At 34.6% G+C, this 14,800-nt stretch overlaps 1 protein-coding gene across 1 annotated transcript in view; it reads right to left on the bottom strand.

Annotated features, from left to right (window-relative positions):
- Positions 1 to 9,117: 9,117 nt before the first annotated feature.
- brp (ELKS/RAB6-interacting/CAST family member bruchpilot) overlaps positions 9,118 to 14,800 on the bottom strand; it is a 77,629-nt gene continuing 71,946 nt past the window's right edge. Inside the window, exons 12-18 of the mRNA XM_011500750.1 lie at positions 14,196 to 14,778; positions 12,755 to 13,233; positions 11,070 to 12,171; positions 10,709 to 10,948; positions 10,149 to 10,336; positions 9,755 to 9,809; positions 9,118 to 9,629 (exon numbers count right to left, since the gene is read on the bottom strand). Of these exons, the coding sequence (XP_011499052.1) occupies positions 9,594 to 9,629; positions 9,755 to 9,809; positions 10,149 to 10,336; positions 10,709 to 10,948; positions 11,070 to 12,171; positions 12,755 to 13,233; positions 14,196 to 14,778 (2,683 nt within the window). The 3' untranslated portion in view covers positions 9,118 to 9,593. The remainder of the gene's footprint in view (positions 9,630 to 9,754; positions 9,810 to 10,148; positions 10,337 to 10,708; positions 10,949 to 11,069; positions 12,172 to 12,754; positions 13,234 to 14,195; positions 14,779 to 14,800) is intronic.

The following is a 14,800-nucleotide window of genomic DNA, read 5'->3' as shown; positions in this document are numbered from 1 at the left end:
GGTAAGTGTACTCGTTTAACCGTTTACTTCAATTTCATTACTCACCGAAAACTACGAAACGTTTATCTTATTTCGACCGGAAGTGTAATATTAAATCGCTGGCAGCTTACCATAAATTGTATTTTATGACTCGATATCTTTCTTGCTTATTGTTATAAATGCATAGATTGCATTTTTGCTTTAAAATATTCGGTATACTTGTAGAAACGTTAATTGTTTTATTATGAAAATTGCAATTAGATATATGCCTCAATCGAATATGAATTCCTAATATTAAAAATTCTAATAAAAACCTGTTAAAATGAGTATATAATAAGGGTTTGTCCCTTTCACGTGCATGTATTTGTTATCTTTAATGTTCATAGATAAAAATGAAAAAAGAAAAAAAGAAAATAAAATTGTAAAGCAGATAATATTCATTCGGAAAAAAATTGAATGATATGGATAGTGTTTTTACAAATATGTATTATGTGCTTAAAAATATATAAATTTAAAAAAAAGATAGAACATATGGCTAATGTATTTCTATAGGAATTGAAATGATTATTTTGAGAACTCATGAATCACAGTAGAGTCAATATTATTTTATACGCCGTGATAGGGAAAGCATGTAAATAAATATATTTGAAACAAATGACAATAGAGAATATGCGTTTATTTAATATTTTCACTATCTATAGTTTAACTTACGTGACTTGCCGCTCTAAAAGATGGCTCCTATAACGTAATGGCCATATTTTATTGTGCCTGGCCCTACTAATCATTATTGTGCTTGAATCTATGATGAATCAACGATTTTTAGTTTTCCTTTTTGTTAATTACATATATCAATACACAGTTGCTCGGTAGTTTTTTTCTTCTTCTTCTTCTTTCCCCATAATGTTTATTCGGAATACGTATTTCTAGTACGATATTGAGTTGCTCAGAATGAAACATTTATTTAAAAAAATCCTTCAATTGATCGGTAAGAGCGATGAGTTACGCTCACACGTGCAATGAGAATGTAAAGCAAATTGTTCAATGCAGAAATTTAATATCAGTAATTTCCCCGTCACGAGTTAAGGCTTTTAAAACTGATTTTATTGTCTGAAATAAGATTTATGTCTTTTTTAGTTTCCAAACGAAAAATCAACAATTGTCCATTCTAATTCTAATTACGTCCAATCGCAGAGCACGTATTAACGTTCGTCGTCTCTTGATATTCAAGTTTTGCCTCGAAATTTCGATACTTTAATTATTCATTCATTCGCATTACAATTGCACAGATGATTATAATATGTAGCGCATTTTATTGTAAATTATAAATTATATCAGTGTTAGCAAACTCGCACACATATATTCGGCTACTTCACTTATAAGCAGCGCAATCGAAAAACAATTGTTTCTTAATGAAACTCGTGTATGTTCAACATAATATTCGGCGCAAATTGACGGGTTTCGTGAATTCACGGTTATATATATTTAAATTCTTCTCACATTTAAAGTGCACAAGTTCACAGAGAGAGAGAGAGAGAGAGAGAGAGAGAGAGAGAGAGAGAGAGAGAGACGAGGGGCAGGGGGTTTTTGCGTGTTTTTTTCAAGGTTTTTTAAATTTTTTTTTTTTTTTTTTTTTTTTTTTACGACAAATATGACTCGCGATCATATAATGGCACGCAACGTGGCAGTAACATATTTATCCACTTTGTATTTCATAAATTTCATCTGGCCACGTACACTTACAGCCGACAGCTTACGCATTAAATATTTTATATATGTATATCTTCACATGACTATATATTGCTGCGCACATAGTGTTTATCATCGTAATTGCGTTTAGAATGACCGTTGACGCAAATATCTTTCGATCGCTTATCATCTCCTATTATTTTTTACAAATCTACCATAAATTCATCAATGCGTGAGTGCTTCGCAATCCATTTTGTCCTACACACACACACACACACACACACACGCGCGCACGCACGCACGCACGCACGCACGCACGCACACGCACACACATACATACATACATGCATGCATGTATCATCATAGAGAAACATAATTCATGCACCAAATTACGCTTGTGTGTGCAGTTACCTTTCTTTCTTTTTTTTTCCTTTTCTTTTTCTTTCTTTAATCGTTATTTCCATTTTTATATAAGATAGTTATATACATATGACATATAGAAATAGAATTGAAAAAATTAAATATATAATAGGAAATGCAATGGATTTCTGAACAAACATTAAATTTACATCATTGTTCCTTTGTCTTTCTTTCATATCATATAGTATGAAATTTTCTAAATTTCTTATGTTCACAAATAGCACAGTTTTACAAGAGATCGTTATTACAATTTATTCATTCAATCTTCTTTCTGACACTTTCTAACAATTAAACGAAAGCAATTGTTGTTTCGATAATTAATTATGTGTTATTTATTAATAAGAAATTTTTTTTTAAAAAAAATTACCTTTGAAACATCGTTTATTGGGTAAACAAATCATAAACAATCACAAACATTTCAACATTTTTGTCGCTTCTTGCGCTATTACATTTATAAATAGGAAACATTGTATTAGTCGCTGTGCGAGTAAACTTTCAAGTTTTGAGAAGAGAGTAGAACAAACTCTTGAATCAATGAATCAATATTTCATGTTTAAGCCTCAAAAGATTTTTTTTTCTTTGCTTTTAAAAATCATTAACACATCAACGACTTAATAAAACTTTTTAAAAATCCTGATGCATTATTAGGCATCGATTAGCTAAGTATTGGCATGACCGTATTTTTGTTTTATTTTTTATTTATTTATTTATTTTGCTTGATGTTTTTAATATTCGTATTAAAGCATTTCGCTGAATTGAATTGGCAGTCACGTTGAATTAGTTCGTACTTATGTTAATTAGTAATGATATGCACGCGGAAGAAAGGGGGCGGGAGATTTTATTCGACGATAAAATCAAATTCCCCTCAAGAAGAATAGTTATTTAAAAGAGAGTAGAGAAATGCGAATATATTTACATGCTGCTATTAATTAAATGCAGCGTTTAATAATACGTGACATTAATTTACACGCTTATAGGTGTGAACTATTGAAAAACGAGTGAAAATGAGAGAAATTCTATGGTGTATCTACGGTTTGTCGACTAAGAGAGCGATTAAGATAAATTTGTAGTTTATAAGGGAGAAAGGCAGAGGAATGACAACAGATGTTAAAATTATATAAGTAGTCTAAACGCTATATCGTTATTTTCATCCGACGATGATATATTATATGAAATAAATTTTGTCTATGACATGATTCTAATAACCTTCGAATCTACTACAATACCAGTTGGTATGTTATAATATTTTTATTATTTAAATGCTTATATTCATATTACTTGCAGAATTCTATTTTATTATTGTTTTTATCATTATTTTTATCGATCACTTTAATAAATCATTATTATAATGTAATTTAATTTAATATTCATTAATATTATTATGACAAGTCAACAAGCAATTCAATGAAAATCTTGTTTCACTCACGTTCGAGATTCATTTGCGCTGCCAATTCTAGCGGATCCATTTGTTCGATCCATGTCATAAATTGGAAAGGATTTTTGAATATCTGAGCGGGTAATGCATTTTGTCTTGTCGAATCGTTCTCCTTCCTCTTCGAGATTCTAAGCACTTGAGCTACAAGGCTCTGACAATTCCTTCAGCAATTAAACATTAAAATGAAAATGCATTATTAACTGAAAAATCCGTGTAAGCAGTTGCTCGAGAGGATAGGTCGATTAAAATGACAAAGTGCAAGACTTGGCCCCAACGATTGCAAACGAGAGTGAAAGATGGTAACAACACACTCGTGTTCATTCAACAAGTTTATAGTTCGGTAACGATGTAATAATTAACTTTTTAAGAAAATCACGACGTAACACGTTGATATAGGCTTGATATGAGGTGACATTATAATAATTATTATTATTATAATTTCTTTTCTACGACTGATGCGCAACGCCACCTATGCATTCTCTTGTTCAACTTAAAAACACAATTAGTCTCATCATTGTATTTACATGCTACGTCAAATTTTTCTAATATTTGCGCTTAGGCTACGAAATCTCGTTTTCATCTGAAAAGTCTTTAAGTTTATACTCTTTATAACGATCTTACGATAAACGAAAAACTATATAGAATCTTTCTGTCTTCCTCCATTCCAATTATTATTAGCTCTATAAACTAAAGGAGACCGAGGAAGTCATTATAAATTCAACATATACTTACAATATTTATACGCTATAATTAACTATAATTATTATCTATAACTATGCCTGGACTCATTATAGGATCCCATGGCCCTTTTCCCTAAATGTTATTCTGTGCTTCATCTCTCGTGAAAATTATTAAGGTATAAAATAAAAGCCCGAATAGTAACATTTTTAATGAAGTTTGTCGCTTCGAGTTAGACTTTCGTATATTTATTTGTACACACGTGAACACGACAGAAGAAAAATTTTCTCATTCCGTTGCCGTTAACACTAAAATTTTTTAAGTTATAAACCACACCATAAACTCACAATCGAATATTGATGAATTAGAACACATTCACTTGTATTTTATTCTCACATATTTACAAAATCGTACATCTTTCCAACGTATATAATAATCGTACTTTTATTTTCTTCCCGAATGACGTGAAAATTAATACTTTATTAACTTTAGAATCCGACCTCGCGCTGTGGCAATTAATGTCGGGAAAAACGAATAAACGAATGGTCATTATTGTCATCGTAAGAACCAGTCATCACAGTTCTACTTTATCGATAATAATAAATCATTTTGCGTTTTTTTTCTAAACTTTTGTTCATTTTGTAAATTTATTCAACGGGTCTAATTAAAAAAAAATGAAAAGAATTTTCCTCGCAAACCGATGATCATCGAGAATTTGATAAAGCTGCATTTACCTGTCATTTATACGTTTTAATAACCATTCCATATTTCACGCCAATAAAACACTTATGTTGTTTTTTTTTTTTTTTTTTTTTTTTTTTTTTCACCAACCACACGTCTCGTATTGCTTACTTAACTCGCCTCGATACAAATTTTGTTCACTCAACGACGTGCTGTTTCATTAATTGTTTAAGTCCGTGTGTATGATGTGCCCGTGTGTAGCGCGCGTACACGTGTTTGAATGCTTAAATGTATTCCTTACATGTAATTGCAAATATTTTGTTTATGTTTCTTCATGTATGTATGTATATTTGCGCGCATTTTGTGTTTATTAGAGATGCACCTATATATAGTATATTGTAACTATACAATGACGACGACCTTTGGACCCGTAATCAGAAAAGTAAAAAAAATACAATCTTTCGTTTCTCCACGCAAAAGTATAGTCATCCAATTATTTTTCTGTATATATTCTAATTACTTAACGAATTGGAACTAAATAATATTGTAGTCATTGAATGCATTGACAAAGTATTAAAAATGAAAGGGCATTCCATTACTTTCGTTTTTTTTTTGTTTTTGTTTGTTTTTTTTTTCAATAGAAAAACTTTGCATTGCAATTTGATTTGTATCTCGCTGATTGCAGCTGATTACTTGTAAATGATTTTTACGTTGGATCACTTAAATATATGTCAATATTGATTTATGTATATAATTGTCAGATTAATTTTTATATCAAAAAGGAGAACGAATTATTAAAATATAAGCTACATCATCCAAATTAGCATTTGCTTAAATAGTATTAATATATATATATATATATATATATATATATATATATATATTGGATAAATGAATGTATATTATATCGTCAATAAGGTAATTGTTAATGTAAGACTAATTTTCATAATTTTGAATATATACGTATACGTAAAGATGTTCGTCAAGTTATTATCTTTAAAAATTTTCTTTCATTTTGGCTGTATTTTGTTGTGCAGAAATTATTTCGAAAACCCGTTGTGAATCGTAGAATGCTACCAGTACAAATACACGTCTATCGATAAAAATTCAAAAAAGTAGTACAATTATTAATTACCGTGTATATTTCTTTTGAATGTAGGTAGGCATTTTTGTGTATTTGATATGGCGAAGGGTGTCGTAATATGTGTATATCATGTGATTATGTATGGCTTATGTTTGGTTATCGTATTAAAAAAAAAAAAAAGAAAAGAAAAGTCTACTTAAGAAAAATTATATTATAAGTAAGAATCAGTTGAAATTATTATCTATGACTAGGCTCGTCTTTGGAATAGTTTCAACCTCCTTAAATATTTTATCTTAATATTGGTATTTATACATATTTTAATAGCTATCATAGGCTGCAAATACACTTTGTTACTTCTCTAAATTTTAACACATTTTTTATTTTTCATTGCATTTTTCATTTATTTCCTTTAAATTCGCTCATGTTCATTTTATTTTTGGACCACGTAATTAAAGTGTGCATACTTAATGGCGCTGAGTATAATTTATTATTCATTTGTTTGATATTGATGAAATATGCCTCGCGAAACGTATATTTTACGAATAGACAAGGAATTAAATACTTTTTGGATGGATTTCATTAGGTATTTCATAAGTACATTGTCAAAGTATATTATACGTATATTATAATAATGCAAAATATTGTAAAATTCAAAATAATACGAATTAATCACAGGGCGTATTTCTTATTAGCTTAAATATTGAAGAAGTTTATGTTTTATATTTGCAATATCTTATATATAGGGATATTTAGACAGTAGAATTTCAATTTCACGTATTTTATTTCGTTATTATATTATATAGAAGATTAATAATTCGATTAATTATAGATTTATCAAGATGCTGCGTCGGTGTAATTATGTTCAAAAAAGTGTATCAGCCTTTATTATTTTATATTAATTTATAGTGTATCAATGATTGGACCATCCGAACACGTTTAGAAGAACATGATGTTAAGAGTTTAAGAGAACAATGCGATGATAAATGACGCAATTGATGAACGTATATCATTAACGAATGACAACATCAAATTTGTCTACTGCCGTTGTGAGGAAATCGATTATACGAAAGAAATTCATTATACGTGTGTGAGGCTCGCAATTTGATCAAGAGACTATCCTCTGAAGGTATTCTAGCTCTTCTAAAAGCACAAAATATATTACAAAATAAAAATTATGACAATAATAAAAGCTTGCTTTTTTTGTTGTTGTTGTTGTTGTTGTTGTTTGCTTTTTGTTTTGTTTTTAATTAGCTCTGTGGTCGTCAGGTACATATTTGCTTTTCTACAATTCACAACTACCAATGACTCTATCCTCAAATAATATCTACCTAATGGTTATTCTCTAATTTATTTAATAGGGGATTAGCTGAGTCTTAACTATAGCAAATTAGTTATTTGTATTACTTTGGCTCGTAGTTAATACGCCTTCCGACTACTTACAAATTGCATCATCTCTTCATGTTTTTCATCCTCTCTCCATCAATATTATAAACTTCACCTTCCTTGATCTTTAATTTAAAATATTTCAGCAATAATATGAGATTCGAAGTCATTAGTTGATAATTGTTATTATTTTAATTTTTTTTTTCTTTTTTAACTGTTTCAATAGTTCAGTACTCTTCTCATTATAAAATATAATTAATAATATTAAACTACTAAATACATCGTCTAATACACAAATTTATACAGCGACTAACCTTCATTATTAAAACATTCTAATAGTATATCTTCTTCTTCTTTTAATTTTAGCTAATAAGTGTAAGTAATACTTGATGATTTGTATGGCTTAAGTAAAGATAAACGAATATCGTTGAAGGATTTCATACTTTTTCCTATAAAATTAAATTTCTCATTATGATCTTAGAATTTATAATTGAATTTATAAACAATTTCACATATTTAACGCTTAGATAACAATATTATTTATTCTATTTTGTTTGTTTTTAATAAATTTTTTTTTTTTTTTTTTTTTTTTTTTTACAAGAAATTATATATTTTCATGTGTATAAAATACATGCATTGTATTCTACTAAATTTTGTCAATTGTTTATATTAATTTAAATATTACACGTAAAGTTCGATCTCCAAATCTCTGCATTGAGCTTTCAATATCAATTGCTTAAATGTTTCTATGTTAATAATAATAATAATAATAATAATAATAATAATAATAATAATAACAATAAATAAATAAATAAATAAATAAATAAATAAATGCTTAAATGTACGTTTACAATTTTTCTATGAACACTGTCAATTCGAGCTTCAATTGCATTTGATTTTTGTTATTAATTTATTTGATTCTATATCTGTCGAACGCTAAGATAATGCAGAAATTATGAATTAAATTTGAAGAATACAAATCAACGTGCGTTTGAAAAGAGATAGATAAATAATATTGTTTATATAATGGGAACTTACTCACTTGAGGTTATAATAATGTCCAAATCATTATTTCTTTTATTTTTTCTCTTTTTCTTTTATGTTGATTACATTAATCAATTCATCCTCGTATTTAATTTTATAAACGATAACTGCAATGATACCACTGATTTTTACAATATAATTCTATCATCAACAATCCATTGAAACGAACTGTCTGATTATTGAATTACAAAACTATTTTTTTGACAGTTTTTAAAGATTTTATTATTTATTTTTTGTTAATGCTGATACTTGTGTAACGTTCATTACATTTATTATATATGTCTTCTGCATTACTCTTCTAAGATTTTTCTTCTTCTATACTTTGAACATTCAATGATAATAAAACTAAATATTGAACTGTACACATTTTTTTTACCTTGACTTCAAATCTTTGTTTACTGTAAATAGAAAGTTTCTTTTATTTAGTCTTCCAGTCGATAATAATTCTCTAAAATTTGTAACATTCCTCGCTCTTGTAAACGACGTAGGGATCATCACTGTGAGACTTTACTTTTTAAACTTAATCGTCTTCATTTCTCTAATCTCACCTCGTGTTATTAACTCCCTTTCAATAATCTCATATTCCTTCGGTTTATATGTCTTTCATAGTGTTTTCTTGATTGCAAGAATGGCGCAATACTCCTCGATTTATTTCAAGCTTCTGCCAATACTTATATATGATTATATATTATGCTTATATATATATATATATATATATATACAAGCAATAAATAATAAAAAGGGAAAAGACACGAGCGTATGAAAACTGAGATAACTAAGCAGTAGAAAAATGTTTGTCGCTGCTTTCTTTCTTCCATTACCATTTATTTCACGGATTATGATTATGTCATCTAGCCTTGTTGCCCAACCATTTACGTATTTCTCAACGTTCTACAATAATTTCTTATTGCATAATCCACACATCACTGTATTCATTTTCTTCCCAATCTATCTAAACAAAGTGGTCCATACTCTTCGCCGAATAAAAATTATATGTATCATAAGCTTCTCAATCGAAGAACTAATTCGTTATATTCGACAATTATATATTATTTAAATCTAATCTTAGGTAGTCTTGTTTTATATTTGACTTTTGAGCTCAGCTCCTGTCTATATTTGGCCACGTCCAATGCTCTCGAATTTTCAAAAATGTAAATTGTAATAAGAAGATAAGGGATAAATCATCTCCAACGAGAGACGAGCTTAGAAGAAGCTTTTTAAGAAACCAGCTGGGCCTGCCTGTTAATTAACGAAAAAAAAAACAAAAAACAAAAAACAAAAAACAAATAAATAAACAATTGTTATTACATTGAATATTTGAGTATTTAATATTGAAAAATTATTTGGTAGTTATTTAAGGATACCTCTTGTTGCTGTGCTGCTGTAGCTTTTATTTTTGCTTGTGCGGCTTTTAGTGCTCTAAAAAAAACAAAAAAACAAATGCATCAAAATTAATTTGTGTGTAAATCAGTGAGTTGATTATTTGAAAATTTGTGCAGTGTAGCCTTTGTATGCGAATTTTAAATTAATTAAACTTTCACTTTGATATTTTAATGTGCAAAAATGTTGGACCAATGTTTGTAGCCACGTTATTCCAAGTTATTCAAAATATCAATATCAATGCAAATAGCTTAACAATTATAGAGAAATTAGTCATTGTTTTTCAATCTTTCTTTCTTTCTTTCTTTCTCTTTGCTTTTTATCTCTAGTCGATAATATGTCAAAGGCCGGTTATTGCACAACTGTTAAAATACTAACTCTTGGAGATCTCGTATTTGCTTTTCTTTCGAATTTTGCTCTTCCTGTGACATTTGTACCAGCTGCAATAATCTCTCCGTCTCCTGAGTGCTTCGTTTAGCCTCTTCCTTTGCCTTCTCGAGTTCTTTCTCAGCGGCATCGAGCGTCCTTTGCAATTCAATGACTCTTTTGTCGGGCGAAGATCCGCTCTGCAATTAATACACACATACAGACAAGCGCGCACGAGCACACCAAACACACATTTGCTTATAAATATTTGCTTATAATTATCCGGTAATATGACATTAGGACAGTTTAATAGCAAGAGTACCGATGACTCGTAATTATAAATTTGAAGCTTTATATCTTAAATATTTACAACTTAAATGTCACTCCGATAATCATGAACGTATCTTTGAAATTTTCGTACGATTAGCGAGATAATAATAATCATACGATCATTTCACGAAAGACTTTCTTTAAAGCCGGCAGTTTCAGTCGAACAAACAAACAGCGATTATTTTGTTTAAAAAAAAAGTGCACAAACGTTGATTAGAGTCGTGGAGACGCGAATCGAGTACCTTCTGTAATTGCTGTTCGTAGTGGTCCAATTTTGCCTTCTGCTTTCTAAGCTCCTGATCCATATTTTGCAGAGATCTCTCCTTCGCCTCGATATGCTTTGCCTTTTCATCGATCTGCTGTTTATGCTGTTCTAACTGCCGTCTTTGCTCGTCCAATTGCTTGTTACGCTCTTGACCAGCGTCCGCACCACCTTTGCCGGTACCAGACTGTAACTTGTTGTTCGCCTCGTGAAGCGCCACCTTCGCACAATTCATATACAATCAAACGGTGAAATAGTCAATGTGGAAATATTGGATAGATGAACCGTGATATTATAATGTTAAGCATAATCCACCTTCGTCGCAAAAGGCTCCCACGAACCTGATTCTGTTGGAGTTCCTGGCAGAGCATCTCGATCTGGGCTTGGAATCGTTCCCGCTCGACGAGGGCTTGTTTCACCTCCTCCCTCGACTTCTCGAGTTCCTTTCGTAATCTTGCCGCCTCGGCAGCGTTCTGTCCCTGCTGCAGCTGCTGCTGTCCTTGCTGTTGCTGTTGCTGTTGCTGTTGCTGTTGCTGTTGTTGCTGCTGCTGTTGCATCTGTTGAATCTGCTGCTGATAGGCGTGTAGCTGTCGCTCGGCCGCCTGTATGCGCTTCTCAGCCGTATCGGCCCGTTGCTTCTCCATCTCCATCTGCTTGTGCCATTGCTCAAGCTGGGGCTGCTGTTGCTGCTGCTGCTGCTGCTGCTGCTGCTGCTGCTGTTGATGCTGTTGCGCCGAAAGCTCCTGCAGACGTTTCTCCGCCAGCTCGGAACGTTGCCGCTCTTTCGTGAGATTCTGCGTGAGCGCCTGAATTTGTTGGGTGAGCCGATGCACTTCCGCTACAGATTCCGGGGCTTGTTGGGCGCGCTGCTGCTGCTGCTGCTGCTGCTGCTGAATCTGCTGCATACGTCGGAGTTCCTCACGCTGCTTCTCGCTCTCGTTCTCGCTCGCGTTCAGCTCCTGCTGGAAGTTCATCAGCATATCCTGAGACTTTTCCAATTGAATGACCAGCTGGTCGCGCTCGACTTGCAGCTGCTTCGCCTCGGCCTCCAGCTTTTCCCTCGCCTTCTCGATCTTGTCCGCGTGCTTCTCGCGATTTTCGAGGATCGCTGCCAACTTGTCGCGATCTCGCTGCGCGATCTGAAACTCATGCTGAAGTCGCACGATCTCCTCGCTGCCCTGCATCTGCTGGTGCTGCTGAGCGCGACGCAACTCCTTTCTAACAGCGTCCCGCTCCTCACGTAGAAGCGACGCTTCAGTGAGTAATCGCTCGTGCTCCTTTTTATTCGCCTCCATTACCTCGGCGTTCTTGCTCATCAGGAGCTGACTCTTTTCGAGCTCCTTGGCCAATCTGCCAGCCTCGAGCTCCACCTGGTCTCGCGCCGTGATGGCCTTATCCAAACTCGCTCGTAATCTTTCCACTTCGATGCTGGCGCTTTCCGATCTATCGATTACTTAGCGCATTAGGCAAGCGTAGCGATTATACGTAGAAGTGAGAAAGTAAATTTTCCGAGGGACGGGCCGATTTTAACAATACCGTTATTCGCATTTTCTCATGCATTAATCGATTACTTATCAAACGTCCGGGTGAGTCATAATTGTTGTTAAAATTAAAGTATTTAAGAAATTAAATTTAAGAAATATTAACGACTTTTACCATTTCACCCCAGTTTTGTCAAGGAAAATGGTCGGCAAAAAAATTAATTGACAACTCCATTAAATCCATTATTTATATCTAAATGTTCATTTTCATTTATACTCAGGATTAATCACCATCACTTACACGATGCCCGAATAAATGGCTTTTAAATCGATTAGGGAGAATCTTTCACGGTGGACTCAATTAATTTTTGTAAGCGAATAAACTGTTAAGAAAAAGAAACTAAATGCTAAGTCCAACGATTAATAAAATTAAATTTCATTAGCGAGTTAGAACAGAAGGCTCAGCAGCTTGGAAAATGTAAGCTGTAAGTGTAAGGTGCACCGACGCAAATGCAAAGAGTCGAAGAAATGACAAAGCAGCTGACCTGGTCTTGCCCTCCGTCTGCATGAGTCGCTCGAGCCTGATGATCTCGACGCGCAGCTTTTCGTTGTCGGCCTCGAGCGCGTCCGCCTTGGCCTTGAGCTTCTCGTAGCGATCCTTCATCTTCTCGGCCTCGATGCGCAGTCTGTCCTGCTCGACCCGCGCGCGTTCTTGGATCGCTTGCACTTTACCGGCATCCTCGCGCATCCGCTCATACTGGACCTGCATCTCGTGGTGGCGTTGCTCGAGCTCCTGGACTTGCGCCTGGCTGCGTTTCAGCTCCAACTCCCGGTTATCGAGGCGCTCGCGCGTCCTCTCAAGTTCCTGCTCCAGCTGGTACTTGCCCCGTGCGCCCTCGGACCGCGACTCGAAGTCTCGCTCGGTGCGCCTTGCTCTCTCCAGCTCCGACTGCGTCTTCTCCAGACGGTCCCGCAGACGCTCGCAGTCCAGCTTCAGACGCTCGTGCTCCTCCTTCTGACGCTCCTTAACACGAATCACGCGTTTTATTGCATTGTCCTGTGCTCGCGTTGAAAACTAATAGCACCACTAATTTAATATTAAAGCTTCGTTTTCACAGGATAATGATTCCACGACCCCTCGGTGAGGTAAGAAAAGAAAAAAAAAAAAAAAAAAAAAAAAAAAAAAAAAAAAAAAAAAAAAAAAAAAAAAAAAAAAAAAAACGTGGCGCCAACGATTGGCATTTGAAAGTTATACGCCCAAGCGATAATCCTCCCTACAATGCATATTTACGTGCATCCTGCTGGCTTATCGGTAAATCTTTCCAAGAGAGAAACTTACAGCATAGGGCTTTATAGTGTGTTATACGGAGCGATTTTAACATAAAGCGGCAAATAAAGAAACGTAATCGTCAAATTAATTAAACCCTTCGAAGATCAAGTATATACGAATTTTATTGGTTTTAATAGTTTATTGTTACGAGCGCAATACGAGCTCCTTAAATATATTTCGAGTTAAATATTTTACGCTTCACTCCATGCTGAATAAGAAAGTGGTAATAATCGTGCCGAGCTCCGCTCCGATCGTCCGCCTCTATTTATTTTATTTTATTATTTTACCGCTTCCCATTCCTTACCGCCCGACCCCTTCCCGCTCCCCCCTGTTTCGTCACTTTACAAATTTTTAACAATCATTTTCAATTGCAAACACGATATATGTAGTCATTTGTAGCACGAATCGTGTAATATTTTTAATCTTTACGTCGTTCCGACGGGTCTCTACCCACTGTAGAGACAATTTTTCTCCTCGCTATCCCTCAAAGCCGACAAATATGTTAAAAATTGTGCGTACATACATACATACTACAACTAAGACGATCGCAGCCTTAACTCTTTGTAAATCGAAATTATAATCGAAAATCAAGGCTTTCCCGTCACAGCCTCTTCCGTCAACCCTCCCACGATACTGGCTACTCCCGATCATCTCACCTGGCTCTCCTGGTACTTGCCGAACCTCGTTACGTATCTCTCTCCCTCCTCGCGCGCGTTCTCCGCGTCCTGGCGCAGCCTCTCTGCCTCTGTCTGAGCCTTGCGCATCTCGGCCTGCTGCCTGTCGTGCTTCTCGTACATCTTCTCGAGCTCGAGCTGCATGCGGCCCAGCTCCTCCTGGCTCTTGTCCGTCGCTGCCTGGGCCTTGTTAAGCTGCGACTGGGCCCGCTCGAGCTCGAAACTCAGCCGCTCGTTATCCCCGAGTAGCTTCTCACGCTCGCTCTGCAGCCGGCGCATCTCGATCTGGTTCTTGTCGAAGCGCTCGCGCGCCATGTCCAGGTCGACGGTCAGCCTGTCGAGCTCGTCCTTCGACTTCTCCTCGTGCTCCTTCGTACGGCTCAGCTGAAGGGCTATCCGCTCGTACATCTCCTGTATGCGCGACAGCTCCTCCTGGGACTTGCGCGCCTCCTCTCGGCTCTTTGTGCCCAGCATCTGTTGCTTCTCGGCCTCGAGCTCGAAACGGTCCTTGTCGGCCTCCAGCACCTCGATCTTATTCTGCAGCCGGTACACCTCGCTTTGGACTCTGAATGCATAAAATCCGGTTG

This window comes from Ceratosolen solmsi, unplaced genomic scaffold, assembly GCF_000503995.2.
Source record: "Ceratosolen solmsi marchali unplaced genomic scaffold, CerSol_1.0 scaffold27, whole genome shotgun sequence".
Taxonomy (NCBI): domain Eukaryota; kingdom Metazoa; phylum Arthropoda; class Insecta; order Hymenoptera; family Agaonidae; genus Ceratosolen; species Ceratosolen solmsi.
This window is presented reverse-complemented; position numbering and strand designations above follow the sequence as displayed.